Below are 24,150 nucleotides of genomic sequence, written 5' to 3'. Positions count from 1 at the left end.
CACAGTAAACTAAGTGGTCTTTTACATTTATAATAATGAAGGTAACAACATTTTTTACGACAAAACAATGGCATTTATTTGAATGAAAGACAGAACACCCTGCTACAGGACCCCAGGTCACACCAGCAAAGACCCGAAGCATAATGTGTACAGTTACTGAAATCAATCCTACCGACAAATGAACATGCACAAGTATAGTGCTGGTCTGCAAACCGGATGGGTACTAGTACTGAGTGAGAACAATTAAATTAAATTCTTCACCTGTGTGGCTTTACATGACTTGACAACGTCTCAAAAAAGCAGACTGAATGTTCACATTAAAATGTACAAAGCTGCATTTAGGATCGTACAGTACAGAGTAAAACACTACATTAAAATGTATATTAATGTTAATTCAGCAAGCAAATGTGTAACTGAACACTTATCTAACCAATTCTATACTGAGCTTGCAGGCCTACAACCCTGCTTTTATCAGAATCCAATTTATCCTGAAACCTCCCAGACCTTTAAACATGATGTGGGGAGTGAACTTTAAAAATGCTTCAACCACTTTTTCAAATAAAACGAGAGACGAAAAAATAAATGTGTTTAAATGCAAAATTAACTTTAATATCAAATGAAAAAAAGAAAAAAAAAAAAAAACCATGGGGAGGGGGTGGACCAAAAAAAAAAAAAAAAAAAAAAAAAAAAGAATACTTGTGGTTTTAGATTTTAATTTCCAAACAGGAAAACTAAAACACTTAAAGGCATACGCTTTACACTCCAAGTTCTTTGGTCCTTCCAACGTTCTTTTTATCTTACAGATAGGTGAGCTGGAGCACTGAAGAATTGGACTACTCACTATTTACAAAGATCTAGAACAGGTGATGTGTAGTTTTTACTGGCAAAATAAAGCTAAAAGCTTTCACATTTTAATATAAATGGAAGAAAACGGGACCATTAAGTTCAGAGTGATGAAGGGAAGAGGGGTTCGAAGGAAAGCAACAATGCCATGGTATCTTTAAGGCATCGTAACTGTTTACAAAAAAAAAAAAAAAAAAAACTCAGATCTTCCAATATATATCTGAAATTTAAATTGTCCAGGGTTTAAACAAATGCCAGGCACCAGGGACAAAAATCGCTAATGCAACATTCTAGCATCTGCTCAACCCCAGTGAGTAAAAGACTAGCACAAACTTATTTCACCCCAAAACAGATGTATGAATTATGTTTATGTGGACAGTCAACAATAACTGAAAGCTTTAGAATAAACTGCAATAAACTTTCAGATTCTCTTTTACGACACACACACAAAAAAAACAAAAAAACAAGCCCAGTCCCTTTACTTGTGAGACTTGCTGGTTTTGAACGACACTTGCAGGACTCTGTCTCCCATGCGGTATCCGTTCAGGCTGGCGATGGCCATTGCGGCCTCTTCGTAGTTTGTCATGGTAACAAACCCAAACCCTTTGCATTTGTTGGTGTTAAAGTCACGGATGACCTTGACGTTGGTGACAGCACCGAACGGACCGAACATCTGCCACAGGATGCCTTCATCCGCATCCTGACCCAGGTTGTAGATGAAGATGCACCACCCAGAGGAAGAGCTGCCGGATACGTTCATCCCAGAGGCGCCGCTCATGTGGTCAACACTCATGGGTGAAAACCTGCCAGAGCAAGACATTAATCAGTCAAGCTGCCTTCATTTCTAAATTGCTTCAAAATGCAGTAATTTTGGCCAATACCGATGCAGATATATTCCCATTTATTAGGTCTCTCCTGTGCAGAACTTGTAAGCTAAATATTTAAAATTTTGGTTAGTTTTTAACAAGAACTTGTTAGAATTAAACATTGAAGCTTTAAAAAAAAAACAAACTATAAATCAATTGCTGCATTTCCCCTAGAAAGACGCAGTGTTAGCAATAACATTTTAAGATTCAACATCTGTAGATGGTCTATGATCTATGAAAACAGAAAATATTTTAGAGATTATAATTTATTAAAAAAAAATATAACATGACCCAATCTCAGGAGTAAATCTTGACACAGAACAATGACAAAAATATTTTGCTCTGACATTTTCAAAATGTGTCTATTTCGAACAGCTCAAACATGTTTCTTTAGTCTGGCACTACATTAATCTCGTCTGTGATTAGCTGAAAACACTGACGCTTTCTTCACAAGCAGCAACACTACAACTACAACACACTAACAGACATGGAATCTGCAGGGAGCATATTTAGCTTTCTCACCTGAAGCGCTGCGCCTGGTGATGAACGGGTCCTCCGAATCGACGGGACTGAGTGTGGTACAGCTGAGAGATCAGCTGGGAATTCTTGGTCTGGTTTGGATTGGCAGCAAACTTCACTGTGATTGGTTCAGAGGCACCAGCTGGTTTGGATCCATTAAGATCCTTGATGGCTTCCTCCGCTTCAGACCTCTTATCGAAACGGATAAATGCAACTCCACGAGACAGACCTAACAGATCAGAAAGAACCCAAAAATAAGTTGCGAACCAGAATATATTCAAAATGGAAAATTGAAGTGGGAGAGAGAACTATTACCCGAGGCCTGATCGACCAATACGCGGGAGTTTATAATATGCCCGTACTGGGTAAACATGTCCTCTACATCCTTCTGTGTCATAGTCTTGGGTAAACCGCTGATGTACAGGTTGGCATCTTTGATGCTGTCAGAGCTTGGCCGGGCATATGAGACCTAATTTAATAGAGAAATATCGCATTAAAAACCACTTCATTAAGGCATTGTTTTTAAAAAAAAAACAAAAAAAGTCATGTTTGCCCCCATTACTGATGAAACAATATAGTTCCATTGTGTAACCAAAGCATATTCTCACAGATTAACAAACAAAAAATTTAAAACAAATCCCAACAAAATTAAAACCTAAACAACAACCAAAAAAAAGCTACAATGATATCGTTTACTTCATATAGGTATAAAACAGTTTATACACATACACGCACACACAACAAAAACAGACAAATTTCAATTTGAATTCAAACTACAATGCTCAAAAGTAAAAAAATAAATAAAATTAAAAAAATAATTCCAATAATAAATAAAATTTAAAATAAAAATGTCTGGGATTTCAGCACAGGGCTTCTGTTCGGCACAATTTCATACTCAAGCCTCGGTTTTTACACCACAACCACGCAAGAGAAATGGAAATAGCATATTTTCATCTTAAAAAAAGAACTCCAAAATAAAGTCACTGACTTCAGTATAATTCTGTACCGAAATTAAACCATGCTTAATCAAAGGCAGCCAATCATACAGATAAGAGCAAAAATCTTGAGACATCAAATGTCAGGAAAAAATAAAAATAAAACAAAAAAAAAAAAAGGAACAATTGTTGAAACTCATGAAGTTGTTCATTCCTTATAGAAAGCAGGCAGGACTGGAACGCTGTCCTAACTGCTTTGATGCTAGTTACCAATATGGCATCTATAATTTTAACACATGGATACAAAAACACCTCTTTGCACGTTACCTTGATAGTTTTAGACTGTAGTCTCAGGCCATTGAGTGTATTGATTGCCCTTTCTGCATCACTAGGGTTAACATAGTTAACAAATCCGTACCCTAAACTGTGGCCTAGAGAAAACAAAAGGGAAAACAAACAAAATAAAAATAACAAACGTTCGTCCACATCCTGCAGACTATTCTCTCTGCATAAAAGAAACAATGCAAGCTGTTCTTGTGAATGACAATTGTAAAACAAAATAGTTACACGTTCATCAAAAACAAAGCTTGACATCAGGCAAGAAAACGGTTAGGATACAGAAATCTAATCCAAACATCAAAAAAAGTCTTCATAAAATAGTCTCTAGGAAAAACCCCCGAAAACAATACCTTCCTTCACCTCCTTAAAAATAAAAACAAAAACATTAGTAGGCATTTATAAATGTTTAGGTAAATAAAATACAATGTACATTCAACATAACTATACATCATATGTCTAAGTATAATGAATTCCATAGATAGTGTGATGCTTTGGGCAAAAAAAAAAACAAACAAAAAAAAAACTGAAGATTACCAAACAAAGCTAAATGGCATAGATGCATGAAGATGGCACCAGACTGACATCAATAGGCCTCTCCAGGTAGTCCATAATACAACTGGAAATTAATAATTGTCCTCAAAAAAAAAAAATAGAAAAACAATAGGAAAACGAAAACAACAACCCAAAGGATAAAGCACATTTGTTTGTACACTTTGCACAAAACAAGACAGGATGTCCACGTCATAAAAAAAACAACAACTCAATGTCAGTTGTGAGTTTTTGCGATCGCCACACCAAGAAAACATTAAAGAAAAACAAATGTGCTTGACTTCCAAATCAAATAAAAAAAAAAAAACTTAGCACATTGTGGGAGGACTCAAAATCTAATCAAACGCTCAATGATATTGAATCGGACCAGTACCATCTTTACACCTTTTCAAATAGAGGGAGAGGAAAAAACAAAACAAAAAAAAACCAACGAAAATGTGCGAGCAAAATGTTTATTGGAGCACAAAACATACCACAGTGGACAGTGAAATGCTGCCACAAATCTGACCCAAGCTTCAATAAACTGGTCGAAAGAAAGCAAAGATTTGCTCAAAAAAAAAAAACTACAACAAAAAAAATAAAAACAGTACTTTAAAATACAGAAAAATAAGTGCATAAAACTTTAATTAAAAAAAAGTTAGTGTCAGAAATAAAAAAAAAAAAACATTTGAAACGGACAGGTTCTGAAAACAAACACCCAAGAGAAAGACTCTGGAAAATCACTCACTGTGTTGAGACGTACCTGCCATCTTGTCTCTTATGAGTTTGGCCGACTCCACCTCTCCGATGCTGCTGAAGAGACTCCGAAGCTCCTCCTGACTCATGTTCTGGGGCAGGTAGTTGATGATCAGGTTGGTTTTCGCATCACTCGGCTCATCGCCCATGTGGTCCTCGTAACCGTTCGGCATGTCGTATACTTCCTGCTAGAGAAAAGATTATGCATTGTGACCAAACCAAGAAATCTGACACTGGCGGACTAAAACCTATTAAAAAAAAAAAAAAAGCAAGTAGCATGACCAACAACATCCGACATTAGTCTACACACAAAAATAATGGCCAATTTTACCTTTACTGAGCTGCCACCCTTGAGTGAGTCTCTGTCATTACCCTGGTTCTGAACCTCACAAACCTGCAGCAACAAATCGGTTGCAACATGATATAAATATATACCTAACAACACCATGCAATATATAGCTATTTTCACTTTTGTTTAGATGCTAACTGTAATTCCTAGCCTTTATACTGGCGCTGTGCAAAAAAAACAAAGCTGAAACTAAATCAAATACTGAATGTTTTTTAACTGAACGTGCTTTTCTACTTTTTAGTTGTGGCCATGGTAAAGTGCATCTACTAACTAATGTTTGGCTGTTGCACATTATTCACTAATACATGCTAAAACTGTTCAAATGCACCGGAGAAGCACTACTAAAACACCACTGTTTCAGTCGATAACTTCAGCCCTCTAACTCCATTTCGGCCATAAAGTTTTAAAGTCTGCAAATGATTATTCCCTTGCTAAAATGTCTGTGCATAACCACTTGAAACTCGTTTCTGAAATTCTTCCCTTTGTGAGTAAACAAAGCCCAAAACGACGATAGCACAATAGGCAACATGAATATCTTAACATTTTGAATTGTTTTAAGGTAACTCACCATTTCACTGAAGAAATTAATGTAAGAGTAGATTGTAAATACTTACTTTTAAATACCTTATGTGTCCTCTTCTGACGGCCATGTAGACACCTTACAGCTTCAAAATCTTAGTCTGGAAAAGAAAAGAAGCTATCGTAAATAGGCTTGTTAAAGAAACATTTTCTATTAGAGAGCCAAGACGAACACCGCATCGTTACAAACAGTATCCGTTTTATTTAACGTTATTTTCTTACACATTTTTCACTAGCGCGGGGACAAAAAAATCATCCAAATCTACAATTTACAATGAAATAAACCCTTAGTCGTCGACTTATTTCCTCTACCACCAAACCCAAACGCAATACAATGAATAGTAATGTTGGCTAAACGTATGCTAGGCTAGGCTAACTAAGCTAAGCTAGGTTGCGCGAATAGTGCGAACACTTAACCTTACCAATAAACAAATATTAACAACATCGCAATAATATCAATAGCCACACATACAGTGGTTACTGTAATACCTAAGGTCATTCTGGAAATTATAACAATACTTCTATCGCTTTAGGCCGCTCTTTTGAGGCCTGTACGCCAGTTTCGAAGCTACCGGCGCGTGGTCGGGAACGTTTGAGGGCGCGCAGTCCGCACGTTGAAAAATATCGCACATTAGCAAAAAAATAAATAAAAAATGAACGACACGATTTTCAAGCACAAATGCATATATACCTCCGTTTCCTTTGTCCTCGACCGTCGTTGTAGTAGAGCGAGTCACAGATGGTGAAGAGAACAAAGCGGAGATCTGCTCTACCTACTTCGCACGCGCGATCTCGACCAAAACGGGGGTGCGCTCGGGTGTCTCGCGCTCAAGCGGAAGTGAAGCCACGCCTCCTCCCGTCTGGAGGAAAAGATGCTGCGGCGTCACACCCCATTTGAGCACAGCGCGAGATCTTTTTGAAGAATCGCCACGTTTTATATATAGCAGTATGTACAAAGTATACAAAGGCTATATTAAAAAAAAAAATGCAATTAAAATTAAAAACAAAAAACTATATACTATCAAAAGCATGCGTTTTATGTCTTTTTTTATTTATTTACAAAATTGTGGCATCTTTTATTTTAATTATTATTATACTCTTGGAATTTTATTTTTACTTAAATGTATATAATAATATATGATCATATATGCATGGTATAACAATGTCATCTTCTAACTTCATGAAAATATAGTACATTTCTACGTAATTGTGCACTAATATAAAATGAAACTTTTTTATTCTATAAATAATACAATATAAAATATACAATTTATAATGACCAAAACAGCATATATATATGTATGTATATATAGGCTTATAGATTCAGTGTCTTCACTTTTTTTGTACTGCCAGTCAGACACATAATATTAAAAGCATTTTGGTCAATACAGAATTTCTATTAGTATAGCAACAATTTTCACCAACAGCATATGAGCTCCCAAAAAGCATATAAACTCACTTAAAGTAGAAAGCATCTGATAGCACAATTTATTAATCTTGGAAACATGGATACTTCTGCTCAAACATAAATAGCATCTACACCGGCTTGCAATTGAACACAGGATTCTGTGATTTAGCTTACCTGCAAAATAGTAATATTTTTCGTACATAACCATGATGTTCCAGTGATGTCTAATTAGGCTACTGTTTATGTCAGCAGTATGTACAAAGCATTATTATTGTTTGGCAAAGATCAAAATAAAGTAGAATGAAAGAAGCAACTATATTATATCCCGAAACATTTCGCAATCCTGTTACATGTTCATAGAGGCAGATAAATCGAGCCTACGTAAAGTTCACAAAAACAGCCCTTCGACATTCAACATCGAAAAATATTCTTCCATGCCTGCTATCCTAAGAGTAGATCTCTACACAATTTTCTATTTGAGAAGTTGGAAGCCCCTGTACAGTAGAAGAGGTAGACAGTGTGGCTGAAGCGTACTAGCTATATTAATTCCACCTCATAGAGAAGATTTCTTATAGTACAGTGGCAGTTTAGGTGCGATTTTCAGCAAAACCTTCCCAGGTCTTGAAGAGAGCAGAAGGGGGCAGTAACCCTGAATGACATCAGTTCGATATGATGGGCGATATACCACCAAAGATGAGCCGGGAAAAGCATTATCTGTGACTGTGGCATTACATCATATCCTCCCATTATTTTTTTGTAATGTGCTAATATAAAAGATTGAATTAAAAAGGGGAAAGACATGTAAAGATACATTTTATATATATATATATATATATATATATATATATATATATATATATATATATATATATATATATATATATATAATATATATAAACAATATATATATATATATATATATATATATATATATATATATATATATATATATATATATATATATATACACACATATATATACATACATATATATATACATACATATATATATATATATTAATTTCTGAATAGTTTATATTCATATTCATATATTATTTATAAATTTTTAGGGTCTTTTAGCAATCATTCCTAAACAAATATATACTATCACAACATCACAGATACATGATCCTCACTACCTTTAGAGAGAGAATAGGATTGTGTGAAGAGTTGCATATGATAGCAAGAGAAGAAAGAGCAAAATGAATTTTAGTTCAGATGAGAGACAATCTTATTCACAATGCTTGTGCAAAGAGAAAAACGACGATGTTCGCTGTGCCGCTAACCTAAAGTCGCCACGAAAGCCACGCGCCTCCATATGAAGTGCTCATCACACATCAGTCCGGTATCAAAATATCCCATGACAGATACGGAAGAGGAGAAGAGTGTGCTGTCAAAGCATCGCGCGTGTCCTCCTTTGTCTTCCGCGTGAATCCAAATCTACAGGTCATCCGGGCTACTGGCATTCTGCCGTGCTGCCGCCCGCCTCCACGCTCATGCTGAAACCATTACTGAGGTTCTTGGGGCTGGGTGGGGTGGCGCTCGGCGGCGAAGGCTCGTGTTTGTCTCCGGGATCCACCGAGCAGCTCTTCTTGGGCACCCTGGGCCGAACCACCGGAGCCTTGGCAAGGACGGAGGTTTGCCTGTGTCCTCTGCTATCAGGGGCGGGCGAGTGGGCATGGGCCCGGAGAGCGCAGAAGGTTTAGATTTATGAGTAGGGTGGAGGGGCGGACTGGAGGGGCTCGGGGCCCCGCCTTCGACCTGCTCCGATCCCTCTTTAATGGAAACGGGCTCTCTTTGGGAATCCAGCGTGTTGTCTTTCTGTATGCTGCTCTGGCGTGAGGTCTTGTCGGCGTTGGGCATCTCGCAGCTGTCCGTCCGCCGCCGCGAGCCCTCGTGCATCCGGCTTGTGGCCACCACAGCTTTCATAGCAGCCTGTGGATCAAATGCAAAAGAAATGTTAAATCATGTGATGCCCGGATCATTTACTCTTTCTCAAGTTGTTTCTTCCTCCCGACGATAAGAAGATATTTGAAGAACAGCTGATGGTAGCCATTGACTTCCATACTATTTCTTTGTCATATTTGCAAACCAGGACCACAAAAGCAGTCATAAGGGTCATTTTCTAAAATTTAGATTTATACATCATCTGAAAGCTGAACAGTTAAGATTTCCATTGATGTTTAGGAAAATATTTGACTTTTAAAGTTGCCCAAATTACTTTCTCACTGAACATAATCTGTACTTAATATCCTAATTATTTTTGGCACGAAATAGATTAGACCCATATAATAATAAAGAAAAAAAGCCTAATTAAAAAAAAGAGAAATAAAAATGTCCCATGTCTTCGCAAACCCACGTATATTAATAATTTTAATGAAACCTAAAACAAATTCTTCTAAATTGAAAAGAAGTCATGGCGTCAAAAAATTATAAGAATTGTTTTGTTTAATAAAAGTCTTGTAAAGAAATATGATTATTTAATACGATATGAATTAATATGAATATGATAACAGATTTAATTTAGGCTCAGTTCATTTAAATTTATGAGCTTTTCGGATCGTATAAGCAGTTTTTTTTTTATCTTATTTTGTCTTTCAGTGCTTCAATGCTTATAAGCGTTCAATTAATACATTTAATTATCAAAATAATAATAACAATTTTGTCCACCAAATCAAAGTCATTTGCTAACATACAACAATATAAAATGTTGCTTATTATACATATCCATAAATTAATTATTCCCAATACTTTTTATCTTGACAAATATATTTAAAGAATAAAACATAAGCCTAAAAAGGTTGAATTATACATTTTATTCAAATGAAAATGATATGCAAACGCCTTGAACATAAAGAAAACATTTATCTCGCAAGTAGACTACATTTCAAAATGATTTATTTACAATAGATATTAACGGCTGACCTTTAATTTGCGCCGAGCATTAAATTCCTGGAGTTTCCTCTGTGTTGTGTCCATGTGGGAGAATCGTGCTGCTTTTCCAAGCACCCATGGGTGCTCCAGAGCCTGTTTCACCGTCAGCCGTTTATGAGGGTCCAGCACTATGAGCTTACTAACCTACAGACAACATCAAACAAACATAACCAACAGCTGATGGTGAATAAACAAGGAGCGGGGGAAAGGTCAGGTGACTGAATAATCAAATCAGCATCTGAGTCGGCTGTTGATATTTTGATGGAGATGCTGTTCTCGCTCATCTCATCTGAAATCAGTCATCAGCAGCGTTACAAACAGGACGATAATGATGTGTGAGCACACAGCACTCACCAGATCCTTCGCATTGAGAGACACTTCATCCCACCAGGGGGAGACAAACTCGTAATCGCAGTTCAGAATGCGACTGTACATGTACTGATCCCCCCTTGGATCGAAAAATGGTTCGAACCCACACAGCCTGGGGGCGGAGAAAAAAAAAAGAACACAGGCAGATAGCAGAGAAAATGCAGTTTATATAGTGAAGGGGAGACGCACTTAAAGTGAAAAAACAGGAGGGAGAGGAAAAATCGGTCAAATGGTGAAATTTTCCATTTCAATATATTTCGAATATATATATTTTCTATGACGGCAAAGCTGAAATTTCAGCATCGCTGCTTCAGTCTTGATCCTTCAGAAATCATAGGTGACCCTGGGGCCCAAATCCAATCATAATGAGTTGCATGGGTATATTTGTAGCAAAAACACAATGAATATGATTTAAAATTATTGCCAAAAATCACTAGGAAATTAAGTAAAGATCATGTTACTTTCCTTCCGTAAATATATTAAAACTTCATTTCCGATCAGTAATATGCATGGCTAAGGACTGCTTTAAATGTTATTTAATCAATATTTAATTAATCTAATTTAATTTATTGTAATTAGTCGATACCCTATTTTTTTGCAACCTCATATTCCAAATGTTCAAACATAGGCTGTATCTCAGCCTAATATTGTCCGATCACAACAAACCATACCAATGAAAAGCTTATGAATTACGCTTTCAAATTATGTATAAATCTCAAATAAAAAAATTAAAAAATCACGAAACAACTGTCATCAATTGTCAATGTTGAAAACAATTGTGCTGCTAAATGTTTTTCAGGAAGAAGGGTTTAGTTAATTCTTTTGTAACAACATAAATGTCATTACTGTCAATGATCAAACTGATGCTGCTTGCTGAATAAAAGTATTATATTTTTTTTTATAATATACCGTACATTCTAACTAGTTTCGCAAAGCTCTGCCTTTGCCTTATATTTTTCTTGGAAAAAAACTATTGTGAAGCTGCTAATAACACGAGCGACTTAAGATCAATCACTTTTATGCACATGTTGAGTGAATGTGAGGATACAGGCAAATGATTGCAGATGAAACTTTATCAGTCACAAGCTGGAATTTGCTTACAGACGGTACATGTAACGTTAAGGAAATCTCACTGTAATAACCCTAATTCAAGATCACATTTGCATCAGTCCATGCATCCCCTGGGTGAATAAACATGAACGTATTACTCACAAAATATAAAGGATGACTCCCACTGACCACATGTCAACCTCAGGACCATAAGCGTTTCCTCTGAGGATCTCAGGAGCTGGATGTGAGAACATAGGCAAGTTATTGCAAATTAATTGCCTGATGAAAATGTATTAGTCATTCGCTTGCTTGTGTACAACTAAATAGCTTTAACGTGTGTAAAAATAGGGAAATCGGTAATAGAGGGGTTAAAACGGCACAAATAATGTCTTAAATGTTAACTCACCACAATAGCCGGGGGTCCCACATACCGTCTTCATCGTGACTTGCTCATCGATTATTTTAGAAAGACCGAAGTCCGCTGTGGATGTTATAGAAAAGATTGAATCAATAAAAGCCGTTCATTAATGAAAGATTTCACTGGCGACCGATTCTGTGTATGAGTATTCAATTTGTTACCGATCTTAAGAGGGGCATCTATTGACAAGTCAGCATAGAGAAGATTTTCTGGTTTGAGGTCTCTGTGAACAACTCCGTTCTCATGTAGGTACTGCAAAAGAAACAGAACAGGGGTATCACAACCAGGGTTTTTACAACAACTAAAAAATGGTACCTGAAACTGAATAAAAAGTTAACTTACGACATAAATGAAAAATAAAAACAATGAAAAAAATGAAAAGCTAATGCAAAGTATTAATAAACATTACAATAACGTCAATAAAGCAATGCATTACGTTGATTTCGAGTTACATTTTATATCTGGGCGGGGCAAAAGGCAAAAGCCCTTTCATAAAAGTGAAATGAATACACCTTAGGGTTAAAAAAATGTAAATTTAGCACAGCTAAAACAAATTGCATGAAGAATATGATGCAGAAATAACTGCAATAGCAAAAATGAAACAAATGTCATTTTGGTTTAGTATGGTTTAATTGGATCATCGAAGGTCACTAGCAAAAGACATTGGTTAATAAAATAAGATTACATACATAAATTATATTTGTCTTATTTAACATATTGAATTATGTTTATTATATTATTGTGTAATATTCTGAGATTGCATTTGTTTTTATGCATTTTAAAGAATACTGAATCTGTTTTTGTGCAGGTGAGTAAACACCTGTTCATATTTAGTTATTAGAACTACAGTAAACAATGTCACTGCATACTGTGTCCAAATTAAAAAAAAAAAACTTCACACGTTAAAAAATAAAATGTGACCTCATGTCAAGTCAATCATGTTTACACACAGTCTTCATCATAAAAAACAGCATTTTTGCATCAGTAGAAAGCATTTTGACAGCTAAGTATGATGAATATGAACATTTCTGACTCAGTGAGCAAGAACCTTTACTCCTGATTTCTCTCAACATGGCAACGCAAAAGCTGACATGGTTTTAGAAAACTGATTCAGAAAAGTAACATTTCCTTAAAATGCCCCACCCCCAACACCGGTGGGGTCCAAAACAACATTCGACTCCATTACGCGGACAAAAGAAATCGTAACATTCTTCAAAATATATTTCGTGTTCCACCGAAGAAAGCAAGTCAGACGGGATTAGAACTGTTCCTTTAAAAAAAATTCCTTGGTGAATTTCAGTGGATTCTGCAGGATTTCACTAAATCATGGAAGGAGCATCATGGATTAACTGGATCAACGGTGAAAACCTGCCAAATGTGACTGCAGCAACCTTAAAAAAAAAAAAAAAAAAAAGGGAATTTGTCTTCATCTGATGGAGTAATCAGCCCCAGCACCCCTCATTTAGCAGAGCTGCTCTAATACGTCATTTGTTATGTTTATCGAATTCATTAGGACTTATTATACGGGAAAATGTTTGTGCGGGCTGTCGATGACATCCTGGGTTCTCTGAAGTCCTGATGGAGTGTAGGTGGAGAAGATGAGTTCAGTGAGGCAGTCTGGAGCAGTTCTCCGTTAACAGCTGTCATGAAGCGTCTCCTCACTTCACAGAAATAGTTCTCTGAAAGATGGAAATTCTGTCCTCATTTACTCAGCCTCGTGTCATTTCAAACCTGTATGACTTTCTCGCTTCTGTGGAATATAAAAGAAAACATCTTAAGAATGCCCTTGTTGCGTTTTCCATGCATTTCGCAATAAATGAAGTTCCTTCTTCTGAGGCAGCGACAGAAAACACTGAATTTGGTTCTGTACGGCGGTGGTTGATTGGATGGAGACATATCCGAACATGACCTTTCAGTCAGGTGTAGTTTCATCAGAAGACTGAAAAATCGTAGTCAAAAACATAAAGCATATTCACTTCAATACTAAACAGACATTTAATTCCTGGAAAATATGTGAGTTGAACAAATGGATCTGTTTTCTGAACAGATAATACTGTAATTTTACTGTAATAGTTTTAAATCACTCTCAATTTTATATTTTTATATATTATATTTATTGTTTTTTTATTTTATTAGTTTTTTATTAAATGTTTATTTTTCTTTTGTTTATTTATTTTATATATATATATATATATATATATATATATATATATATATATATATATATATTATATATATATATAAATATAATTAAAAGTCATTTAAGTTTGCTTATGGGATATTTGGTTTCGGTTTTAGTTTTAATAAACTATAATAGCTATAATTTCAACATATGTACATTTGTATCACTTTATACTTATCAAGACGGTCTTAAATTGTCATTTTTGACTGCTTTTTTTGACAAATCATCCCTGGGCTCCAGACGCTGCAGATCGCAGACCGTCTCTGGGATGAGAAATGCCTGAACCTTTCAAGCCTTCCCCGAAGTGGTTTTTCTAGCACTCTGTTGAGATCACGGGGTCGTTCTCCATTATCAAAGCATCAGCGTCTGTGATCTGCCGTCTGATAAGTGCGGGGATGACTCATACGGTGTCAGCCCGTGTTAATTAATTTTGCGTTCGCAGGCACAAGACAGATGTTGCTCCTTTAACACAGTTCCAAAAATATAAAAGTACATCACGGCGGCAAGGAGGCAATGATTTCCTGGTAAATGTGATGCTAGCAGAACCCTACAGAAGTGAAGAAAGTGTTTGGCAGATGACGGAGTGTAAATTGAAGGCGGCAGGAGTCACTCTTGTGTTTTAGCACATGACTGGTGCGAAAACCGGAGGTGAGTCAGTCCTACTACGCTCTGCGCTCGGTCGAAATAAGCTTTTGGAGTTTTATTACGCCGTAAACATGTAACGAAATACTCCGTCGGAAGTTCTGAACAGGGTGGAGATGGTGGTGTTTTTATTTGACGCTGAAGCACCAGGATAAATCATTTTGGAAATCATAAACAATGCTAGATTCTGTGGTTGCTAGTTGGTTTGCCAGTCAAAATATTTTTTTTTGTAACGATATCTTACTGAGATTTTAATAAAATCTGTCAATGACAATGATAAGCTTTAAAGTTTTTACTCGATATGGATGAATCCAGCAGAAATGAACGTGACGGTCAGTCAGCGCACGTCTCTGTGTAAATAAGTGGCTGGTTTCATCAAAAACTCAAACACACGTGACTCTGTCTCGTGAATACTTCATCTCCAGAGCTGCTCTGAGAGTCACTTCACCAGCTTTACGCCGATTCATTTGAGAAAAAAACACCGTCAAACACATTGACACTCAAAGATCTTCAGGACAAACCACCAAAGTAAAAGTTAAGAGCTAAACGAAGAATAAATCATTCATGCAGTTCTGTACTCCGGCATCTTATTTAACAAAAATGTAAATAATTATTGTATTTTCGTTCATTTAAATTGTAAATGCTGCAATAATTAATTGCATCTATTTAGTTGAGTTAAAGAGGTCATGAAGCGAGAACTCGAATCACATATAAGGGGTCATTATACTGTAAAAACATCAAGTTTCAGATCTCAACACTTTCTCATTGGTCTAAAAAACAGCTTATAGTGAAGCCAGTTTGCAAAAATGACAGCTTGTGGAACATGCTAATTTATGTCGTAATATCCTTCACTGAAGAAAGTCAACACCTGCTTCCACACCGCTGCCTGTTTAGCCCCCACAGTGTAGACGAGAGGTGAAAGCAGGTCTATGTAGAAACCAAACAATAAAAATGGTGTCGAAGGTAAGAAGATGTTCTGTAATGTCAAGCTGTATAAAAAAACGATCTTTGCTTTGCCTTCCTTCTGATCCCAAGATTTAAAAACAGTGGATAAACTTTGTTTTTAATAAAAAGTTCCAGACCACATCATTAAGGACCTTTGTTTACTTAATCTTACCGCAGAGTTTTTTTTTTTTTTTACAAACAAAGCACGATTCCATGCAGGACTTTCAGAAAGACTGAAGCACACTGTAAAAAACGGCCATGATTTTATCAGAAAAAAAATGCTGTGAAAATGCTACAGTAAAAACCTGCTAAATGGTTAACGGTAAATTCCTGTAAAATTTACAATTAACGTAAATTGATGTTCAGCGAAATTCCCTGCATCGCATTTCAAATTTTGCTTGAATTTGATGTTTTTTATTTAAAATCGCTATGTCTCTTAGTTTTTCTTATCTGGGGTTATGTTTTCTAGGGTTGTGTGTTTTATCTAATGTTGAGTATGTATGAGTAAATGTTTATTACTAAGTTTTGATTTTAAAATATGACGTTATTATGATGAAGTGAACCTCAGAGAACCTCAGTATGAAATAATACAAAAGGCAGTTCAGGAGTCCCTTTAAATTGTAAAACACAGAAAGAAACGTAAATGTAAAACACATAATATAGGAAAAAATAATAATGGATTTCATGAAACAAAAATTAGGAAAGTACTGGACATATCGGCCCGCCCTATCTGAGCTCATGAGTCCCTATGAACCAAGGTTAGAGACAAAAGACTTCTTAAAATTGTCATATATGCGCATACATAAACCGTATGTCACAATCAAACCCCACATATTATATCACAGACAACGTGGATTAAGCAGATCCGATCGGCACACACAAACATTCAACACATAAATGTGGCCTCCGCATTGTTGCTTCATTGTCAGATTGCTGAGCTGTTACATAACGCCAGCCCACATTCCTCCTGCTCAGGGAGATTAAAAGCCAGAAAAAAAAATTGCAATGTTTTATTTTTTTTTTTTTCCCCTGAGAAGATTATTTTTCACTAGCAGCTCTGCGCACACATCCGCTTACTCCACCGTTTGCTTTTGAGTGACGACAAGACTGACCCACATCTCCAAACCCCTCCGCTGTCAGCCCATCGCTGGACATGTGTTCAGCCACGCAAACACATACACAATAATCCTTCGGCTGAGAATGCGTTCAAATAACTGCCGTCCCTCATGACATGTATCATCATATCATGCTAGTTGGTTATATTATTTGCCAATTTCGCATTCGTTCAATTGATTTTTTGGACGTAAACATGTTCGAATTTGTGGTGAGAAACTACATTACCCATGATGCTGCACAGAAAATTCCACAAATCAGAGTTGGCAAGGAGCATAAAAAGACACTCCGCCCACTTCCGTGAAGCTTGCGAATGACATAATTTGTATATATAAGCATGTTCTGCAGTGAACTTAAAGTGCTCCTTTTACGCCATTCTTAATGTTTCTAATTTTGTTTTGGGAGTTTCGACAGGTTTACATAAAAAACATGCTTTCTCTCGAGTTCTCAAACGATTCATTCGAAGCAGCTCTAAAATTCAGTCCCTCCAGACCTATTCGTTCTGTAAGCCAACTCTGCTCTGATTGGTCCCGGCCTAGCCCGCTGTTGATTGGTCTACACCGCAAAGTACATGTTAGAAGTGCGGTCTAAATTAAGCTCTTTGCACACCGAGTGCATTTTTGTTTCATATTTGTCATCCCTTCCTTATCAAAAGTGCCAAAACACGTTTATGTCCAAGCGACACGTAATTTTTTTTTTTGCATCAGACGACCCCTTTAAAGAAAATCACTTGTCAAGCTTACACCAAGCACTTACGATGAAAGTGAATGCTGAGAATATTTTTCAAGAACGTAGAAGCAGAAACGTTGGACAAGTTTTACGAAAGCACTCGCGTAAATCTTTCTCTTAAAACCCATGTATTTAGCTATAAAATGGTTCTTGTGATTTTTCAGGGCGTATGGCTTTTTGCTGACATTTCAACGAAATTGTAAAACAGCAAGAAATAAGGTAAGAAATAGAAGTTATGTTAATATGCATTTGTTTTGTAATATTTCAACATTTCGAAACTTTTCCCATTCACTCCCACTACAAGTACCTAAGATTTAATTATTATTATTATTTTTTATAATGGGAATCAACATTATGACGACATCAGAATATTCCTCTATGTAAACAGTCTTTTTTCTTATTGTCGAACTTATCATCTATATACTTATCCCCATGCATAATTTGCACTTTCATTCTTTGATGCAGTCCATGTTAATGAATATTACCTAGACACAGGCATGTTAATGAGTTCTAGTGCTAAAACCATGGCGGTTTCCGACAGCAGCTTTTTTTTTGCGCTGTACGTCTAGTCGTCCGCCACAGACAACAGACTTCAAAAGAGCCATTTCGCGTTCCTCTTTAAAGGCCAAACATCCACATTACCGTTATTGCCTTTCAAACATGAATAGCAAATCTCAGTGCGGGAGAAAAGCACATTTTTATACCCCGTGATTCATTTGGTCTTACCGCCACGGCCTCCAGGATCTGTTTGATAACGTGAGCCGCATCTCTCTCGCTGTAGTAGCCCCTCTCCACAATCCTGAAACAACACACCGCAAATTCAACAGAAAAAAAACCCACCACGGCACTCACGTAGGCTATCGTATGTTTTCAGACATGAACAGCTGATGTTTAGGCATCCGTGTGTGTGTGGATCTGGCAGCATTTAGTGCTCTGTTTAGCAGCGTGTGGATGTGTGTAGGCAAACACATCCTGCTCCTGCTCTGCACCGAACCCACTTAAACCAATTATCGGGAACTTGTTTTATTCAATTACGTCTCACTGCTGGGTAGAAGAACAGACAGAAAGCCCACTGAGCTGTAAGACCTTGAGCCGGGAGGTGTTGACAATGAAGAATAAATTAAATTCCTGTACTGGGGACCACCGTACGATCTAAGGAGAAACATTTGGCCCTCATCGTATCATTTCATGATGGCAGATCATCTCTCGATAATCTCCAAGCAGTAAATCACATTGCTTCGTGATGCCATCATTTACTGACCCTCATGTTGTTCCAAATCTGGATTTTCTTTCTTCTGTGGGGTGCTGTTATGGTTAACTGTAACTAAAACAATTAAAAATGATTTTGGTAACACTTTACTTAAAGCCTTTTTTTATATAATGCATTGTAAACGGTGTTAAAAGGGTATAATGCATTTTAATTATAATGTATAATGCTATAAATATAATGTATTAACTGTGGTTACAACTATTAATGACATTTAAGTACATTATAAGGTGCACTACGAAGGATAATTAATGCACTGAAACTAATTTTTTAACGCTTCATACACAGACTTAGCATCACCATACATTTTTTTTTTTGGTAAATGATCATTTTTAACAATTTCAATTTCAACACATGAATATTTAAACTTTATTTTTAATTCCAAAAAATGACTCTAGATGGAAAACTAAATATGGAAATAAACATGCTGGAGTTACTTAGGTGACATAGAAAATAGAATAGAATTAAAACTAGAAAAATAGTAACATTAAACATTAGAAATATTAACAAATTAATAATAAAAATAAAAAAAGATAAATAAATTAATTATTAAAAAATGAATAATGATAAAACAAAGAATCATTTTTTCTTCCTCTGTACAGTGAAAGTTGTTTTGGACGCCATTGACTTTCATTGTATGGACAAACAAAACATTCTTTAAAATATCTTCTTTCTGCAAAAGAAAGAAAGCTATGCAGTTTTGGAGCAATATGAGGGTGATCGCATGATGACAGAACTTGTGAACTATTTTAAGGCGATGATGAATGTCAGAAATCCTGTTTCACATTTAAATTGCCTTTCATTCACGGAGCACTTCATACCTGTCGAAGAGCTCTCCACCTGTGACCAGCTCTAGGATGAGAAAGATCTCCGTCTCGGTTTCAAAAATTTCCTTCAAACGAATCTAAAGGGGAAAAAAAAAAAAAAAAAAAAGACGGTCATTTCCGAACGAGCCCGTCCGTATTCTCACAGAACACAAAAATGTGAAGTATTTCATAACAACGAAATGTGAACGATGTAATGTCGCCGGGCACGTCAATATCTTACAATGTTTGGATGAGACAGGCGCAGCAAGACTCCGATCTCTGTCCTCACAATTTTCTTGTCGATCTGAATCGATGACACAATGAACATGGCCTCAAATGGGGGATATTAGGAAAAATGCAAATATCTTTAATCGCGACTCAACTTACGGTTTTCTTCAAGACCTTCACAGCGTAAGGTTTCTCGGTTTGCTTCTCTTCACAGCGAAACACAACGGATGTGGCACCCCTGGCGGTTAACACAAAGCAATCTTTATATAGCAGTAATTAAATAAAGATCTTAAATTCGACAACTGCGCATGATAGCAGTTACCATGCGCAAAGTAACGGATTGGAAGATGCTAACAAAACCAAAATGCCTGAAGAAAGAAAAGATTTGACCTCCACTGCTCAACTAATCACGGAGGTCCTTACCTACCTTCTTCCTCACCCGTCACCACTATTATGTCCATGGCAACGGAGTCAAAACAATCAGCGTCCTTGAGAACAGAAACTCTTCAAGAAGGTAAATGCACATTTACAGGATGTCTGCAGGTTTTTATAAACATTTAATTCGCCCTTGACCAAATTAAGGCCTAAAACCGGAGCAGAAAGTCTTAAATGAACAACGTCATTACGTTAAACGTGGCACGCACCATAAAAAATGAATTTGTGATTAAAACAACCACAGATATCTGTTTTTAATTAGTTTTGTTTCTCAGCCCATTAACAGATATTTGTTCTTGATTTAATCAAAAAAGCATTCGTAAGTATAGTTCAATCAAAAATAACATTCCGTCATCGTTTGCTCGAGTTATTCCAAACCTGTATGAATTTATTTCATAAAATGAGATATTTTGAAGAATGTGGGGCGATGAAATATCGAATAGTTGCTGGTGGTCGAAAGGGAGAAAGTACTATAGAGGTCAAAGGCTGCCAGCAACTGGTTGGTTTCCCAAATCCTTCTTTTTCGTTGTCAACAGAAGGAATAAATAAATAAATAAAAAAAATGGAGGAATATGAGGGTGAGCGAAAAGATGGCAGAATTAGCATTTTGGGTAAACAATCCATTTCTTCGGTGAACTCTAAGAAGATTTAAGATCTTAACAAATCTTGCACTGCGAAACGACAAAAACACGCCGACAAAGAACATTACTTAAAAAGCTATTTCTGTATTCTGGTGGTTGGGGGCAGAGTTATTCAAACCTTTTTTCTTGTAAAATGGAGATCTATTGAAGATTATGTTTTCAAACTATGGCAAATTGCTAATATGTGACCCCGGACCACAAACTGTATTAAGTCACTTGTCTTTTACGCCCCAAATCATTATGATATAAAGTAAAGATCACGTTACATGAAGATATTTAGTAAATTTCCTAATGTAAAGATTCATTTTTGATTAGTAATATGCATCGCTAAGAACTCAGTTTGGACAACTAGAGTTGATTTTCGCAGTATTTCGATTTTTTTGCACTCTCAGAATCCAGATTTTTAAATGGTTTCAAATCTCAGCCAAATATTGTCCTATACTAACAAATCATGCATCAATGGAAATCGTATTCGTTCAGGTTTCCATACATTAAAAACGTTTTGCGCATTTCTGAATGATATCGTATGGCCATGATGCCAGGCTAAAATCAGGTGACATCTACCGCTCATCATTTTGCATTCTACATCCTGGGAGGTAATGATGACATTTTAGAGCACTTGGTGACATTTGCAAAGATTGGGTGCTTCATTAATTAGTTTACTAAGGGAGATTAAATTTGAGATCGGTTAGTTTAGAAACCGACCATCCTTAACTGTGACAATTACACACAACAAAGACTCATTAGCAGTTCAAAATAACCTTGATTACTGTACAAAACCTGAACGTTGGCTCATAGGCAGCACAAATGTTAATAGTACTTTACATTAGTGCATCCATGTCACATGTCTACAATCAACTACAATAGTAATAATGCCAGATGCAGCACTTTATAGCAGCTAAATATATGTTCAATATAGCAATAATCGGTACAAACTACATTTTTTCTTAATATTCATGAGTATCTATTAACGTATTCTTCATTTCTAATCACGCAAACACATGTCGTATTAACCATTATTCTTTATTCAGATTTTTAAAGTTGTTTTATTCCTGCAACAACAACAACGATAACAAGTTCTACTTGAACATAAGAAACATAATATATCAATTTTGAATGTTTTAGCAATAATACATTTTAGGCTTGTGATGCTCACATGTCCCGCTAACGTTGCAGGAGAACTAAGTACAAAGTGTTAATATTTGCACGAAATTAAAATAAAATAAAATAAACATTGTTCAAACCGATAATCGGTCAGTTTCTGACAACGATGGGCTACAATGATGTTTTTCTTTCTTTCTTTCTTTAGCCCAAAAGCACTATATCAATTATACAATTAAATATCGGTTCTAGAACACTTAACAGATACTTGTATGAACCGGCATTGCCATAAAAACAATACAGATCGGCATGTAATCAAAAATAAAATCATAGGTACGTAGTGTGAATGTACGTATTTACACAACGTCATCAAAATGATTGTAAAGTGGATGCAGTAATGCACTTACCTGCCTAATTCTGGGCCCATGTTATAGAAATCCTCCACTGTCGCATCTCGGCGCGAGCCATCGACCCAGTATTCCACCGAGCACGCGCCGGACCGAGAGGTGGGCATGATGGACCCTCCGAACACTCTTCTGCTCTTATAACGAATACAAGTAATCCCTCAGATCAGGGAAGCCCAAAAAACACGCGATCGCTTTCACATCTGGGTGTCAGCTTGACCTGTGATAGGGTTGCAAGTTTACGCTTACGATTCGGTTTCAAGCGATCAATGGTTTTAAAATGTCCAGGTTTCCATTTCCGTCTGAGTGCGCATGTTAAAAGTCAGTCCAGACACTGGAGCATCACTGCTTCGGGCCGGAGCCGATGTCCGAATTCAGCCTATTTCAACTGACCTATCGATATTCCGCGCTCACGAGAAGATGCGTTATGATTTTTGCTCGGTTTGCCGGAATAATCTCGGTCGGAACGATAAAAGACGCCGCTTTCGAAGTGGCTCTTCAGCTTCGGGCGGGCGTCACAGATCTCATAACCAAAACCTCCCACGGCACACAACAGTCAAGAAAACATCATAATCCTGCGATTCCCGATGTCACAAGCGACAGGGCGATGGGCGATTCCTTGCTTTGCTCCTCGCCAGAACGGCAAAAAAAAAACAACGGATCAGCGTCTCGTGCCTCGGACGCTTCTCTAAAAGCTGAACATTGTGAATTAGCGGGATGAAGATGGAGTAAATGTCGTTTGAAATGTAAATATCACACTGCTGTTTGTGCTGGGAAGGGGTGGAGAAAGGGAGGGGGTCTGTCACACGCTCACACACACACACACACACACACACACACACACACGCCCTCTCGGCTTCTCTCCCAATCCCTGGCTTTCACTGCGCACTGCAATTGGGAAGCGCAATATTCAATCAAAATAACGAATGTGCTTCTGCTATCACTAGGGCTGGGAACTGAGAATTGCTTCTTATTTAGAAATAGGCTACTGCTTGTCGAGCGTGCTGTTCATCGTCTTCTGGCGTGACCGGCGTCGACCGACGAGAGATTGACTCCAATGAACCGGTTCTTTAAAATTAATTACCGTGATTAGTGATTTTTCAGATTTTAGAGCTTAGATGTCTAATGACTATTTTCTTTTTAGTAAATCAAAGCACACATAAGAGCAGATTCTGTTCAGTAAATACGACCTTACAATGCAGCTAACGATTCCTGTGCGAACGAGTCTAATGAGCCGATTCTTTCAATTGAATCGAAAACGCCAATCGAACCGGTCTTAACATTGACTGGATTTATTTAAGTTACTGTAAAGCTTTGAAACGGCTTTAAAACTTTAGGAATCTCCCACTATTGGGGGATGCTTTTCAGCACCGCGGACAGCTCCGACCTTCAGTTTCGTCCTAGCTGTATGAGGCTTTGCTGGTGGTATAAACCAAATCTGTGGGACAATTGATTAAAAAAATGGCCAGAACTGTATAAACGTCCCATATTAAGTGTTTACAAACTGTTTCGTGGAGTTTTTGTTTTTTGAAAGTACAGAAAGTTGAGCTACAATAACTGATGTAAAAATAACAACCACGTCAAGAAAATGAACAGTTCATAAATTGTCCCAGAGATTTTTAAATTTATTAAGTGTAACTCCGCTATTTTAGGATCTTACACCGTTAAGCAAACTGAGTTTGCACCAGAGAACACGTGGTGACCCGCATTGATTTGCCACATAATATTCTGTTAAATTACAATACATATGCAATTTTGTTATTA

The 24,150-nt window shown here is 36.7% G+C and overlaps 2 protein-coding genes across 10 annotated transcripts; both read right to left on the bottom strand.

The window, feature by feature from the left end:
- Window positions 1-873: 873 nt before the first annotated feature.
- elavl1b (ELAV like RNA binding protein 1b) lies at window positions 874-6,559 on the bottom strand. Of its 9 annotated transcripts, none has more exons than XM_043251581.1 (8): window positions 6,406-6,559; window positions 5,750-5,815; window positions 5,118-5,180; window positions 4,779-4,974; window positions 3,491-3,594; window positions 2,544-2,697; window positions 2,232-2,457; window positions 874-1,646 (listed from the first exon to the last, which is right to left on the bottom strand). In XM_043251581.1, exons 2-8 carry the CDS (start codon window positions 5,783-5,785, stop codon window positions 1,322-1,324), a joined length of 1,104 nt encoding a protein of 367 aa, XP_043107516.1. In that variant the 5' UTR covers window positions 5,786-5,815; window positions 6,406-6,559; the 3' UTR covers window positions 874-1,321. The 9 variants fall into 9 exon arrangements, with proteins under 9 accessions (XP_043107516.1, XP_043107518.1, XP_043107517.1 ...); XM_043251583.1 differs by having other exon boundaries at window positions 4,794-4,974; XM_043251582.1 differs by having other exon boundaries at window positions 4,779-4,971.
- Window positions 6,560-8,158: 1,599 nt separating this feature from the next.
- si:ch73-60h1.1 (calcium/calmodulin-dependent protein kinase type IV) lies at window positions 8,159-23,202 on the bottom strand. Its single transcript, XM_043252925.1, is given in 12 exon segments — window positions 8,159-8,769; window positions 8,772-9,057; window positions 10,048-10,200; window positions 10,411-10,537; window positions 11,638-11,713; window positions 11,882-11,956; window positions 12,055-12,145; window positions 18,231-18,303; window positions 19,593-19,675; window positions 19,819-19,881; window positions 19,965-20,043; window positions 22,390-23,202. Coding segments are annotated over 12 exon segments (1,404 nt in total). The 5' UTR covers window positions 22,497-23,202; the 3' UTR covers window positions 8,159-8,578.
- Between the last annotated feature and the right edge of the window lie 948 nt (window positions 23,203-24,150).

Source organism: Puntigrus tetrazona, chromosome 11 (assembly GCF_018831695.1).
Source record: "Puntigrus tetrazona isolate hp1 chromosome 11, ASM1883169v1, whole genome shotgun sequence".
Taxonomy (NCBI): Eukaryota; Metazoa; Chordata; class Actinopteri; order Cypriniformes; family Cyprinidae; genus Puntigrus; species Puntigrus tetrazona.
Note: the sequence above shows the minus strand (reverse complement) of the source record. Positions and strands in the feature narration are given on the sequence as shown.

Coding starts and splice junctions, on each gene's coding strand:
- elavl1b (XM_043251581.1), bottom strand. CDS start 5,785: ATGGCCGTCAGAAGAGGACACATAAGGTATTTAAAA. Junction 5,181..5,749: donor GACACATAAGGTATTTAAAA/GTAAGTATTTAC, acceptor TTGTTGCTGCAG/GTTTGTGAGGTTCAGAACCA. Junction 2,458..2,543: donor ATTGGTCGATCAGGCCTCGG/GTAATAGTTCTC, acceptor CTGATCTGTTAG/GTCTGTCTCGTGGAGTTGCA.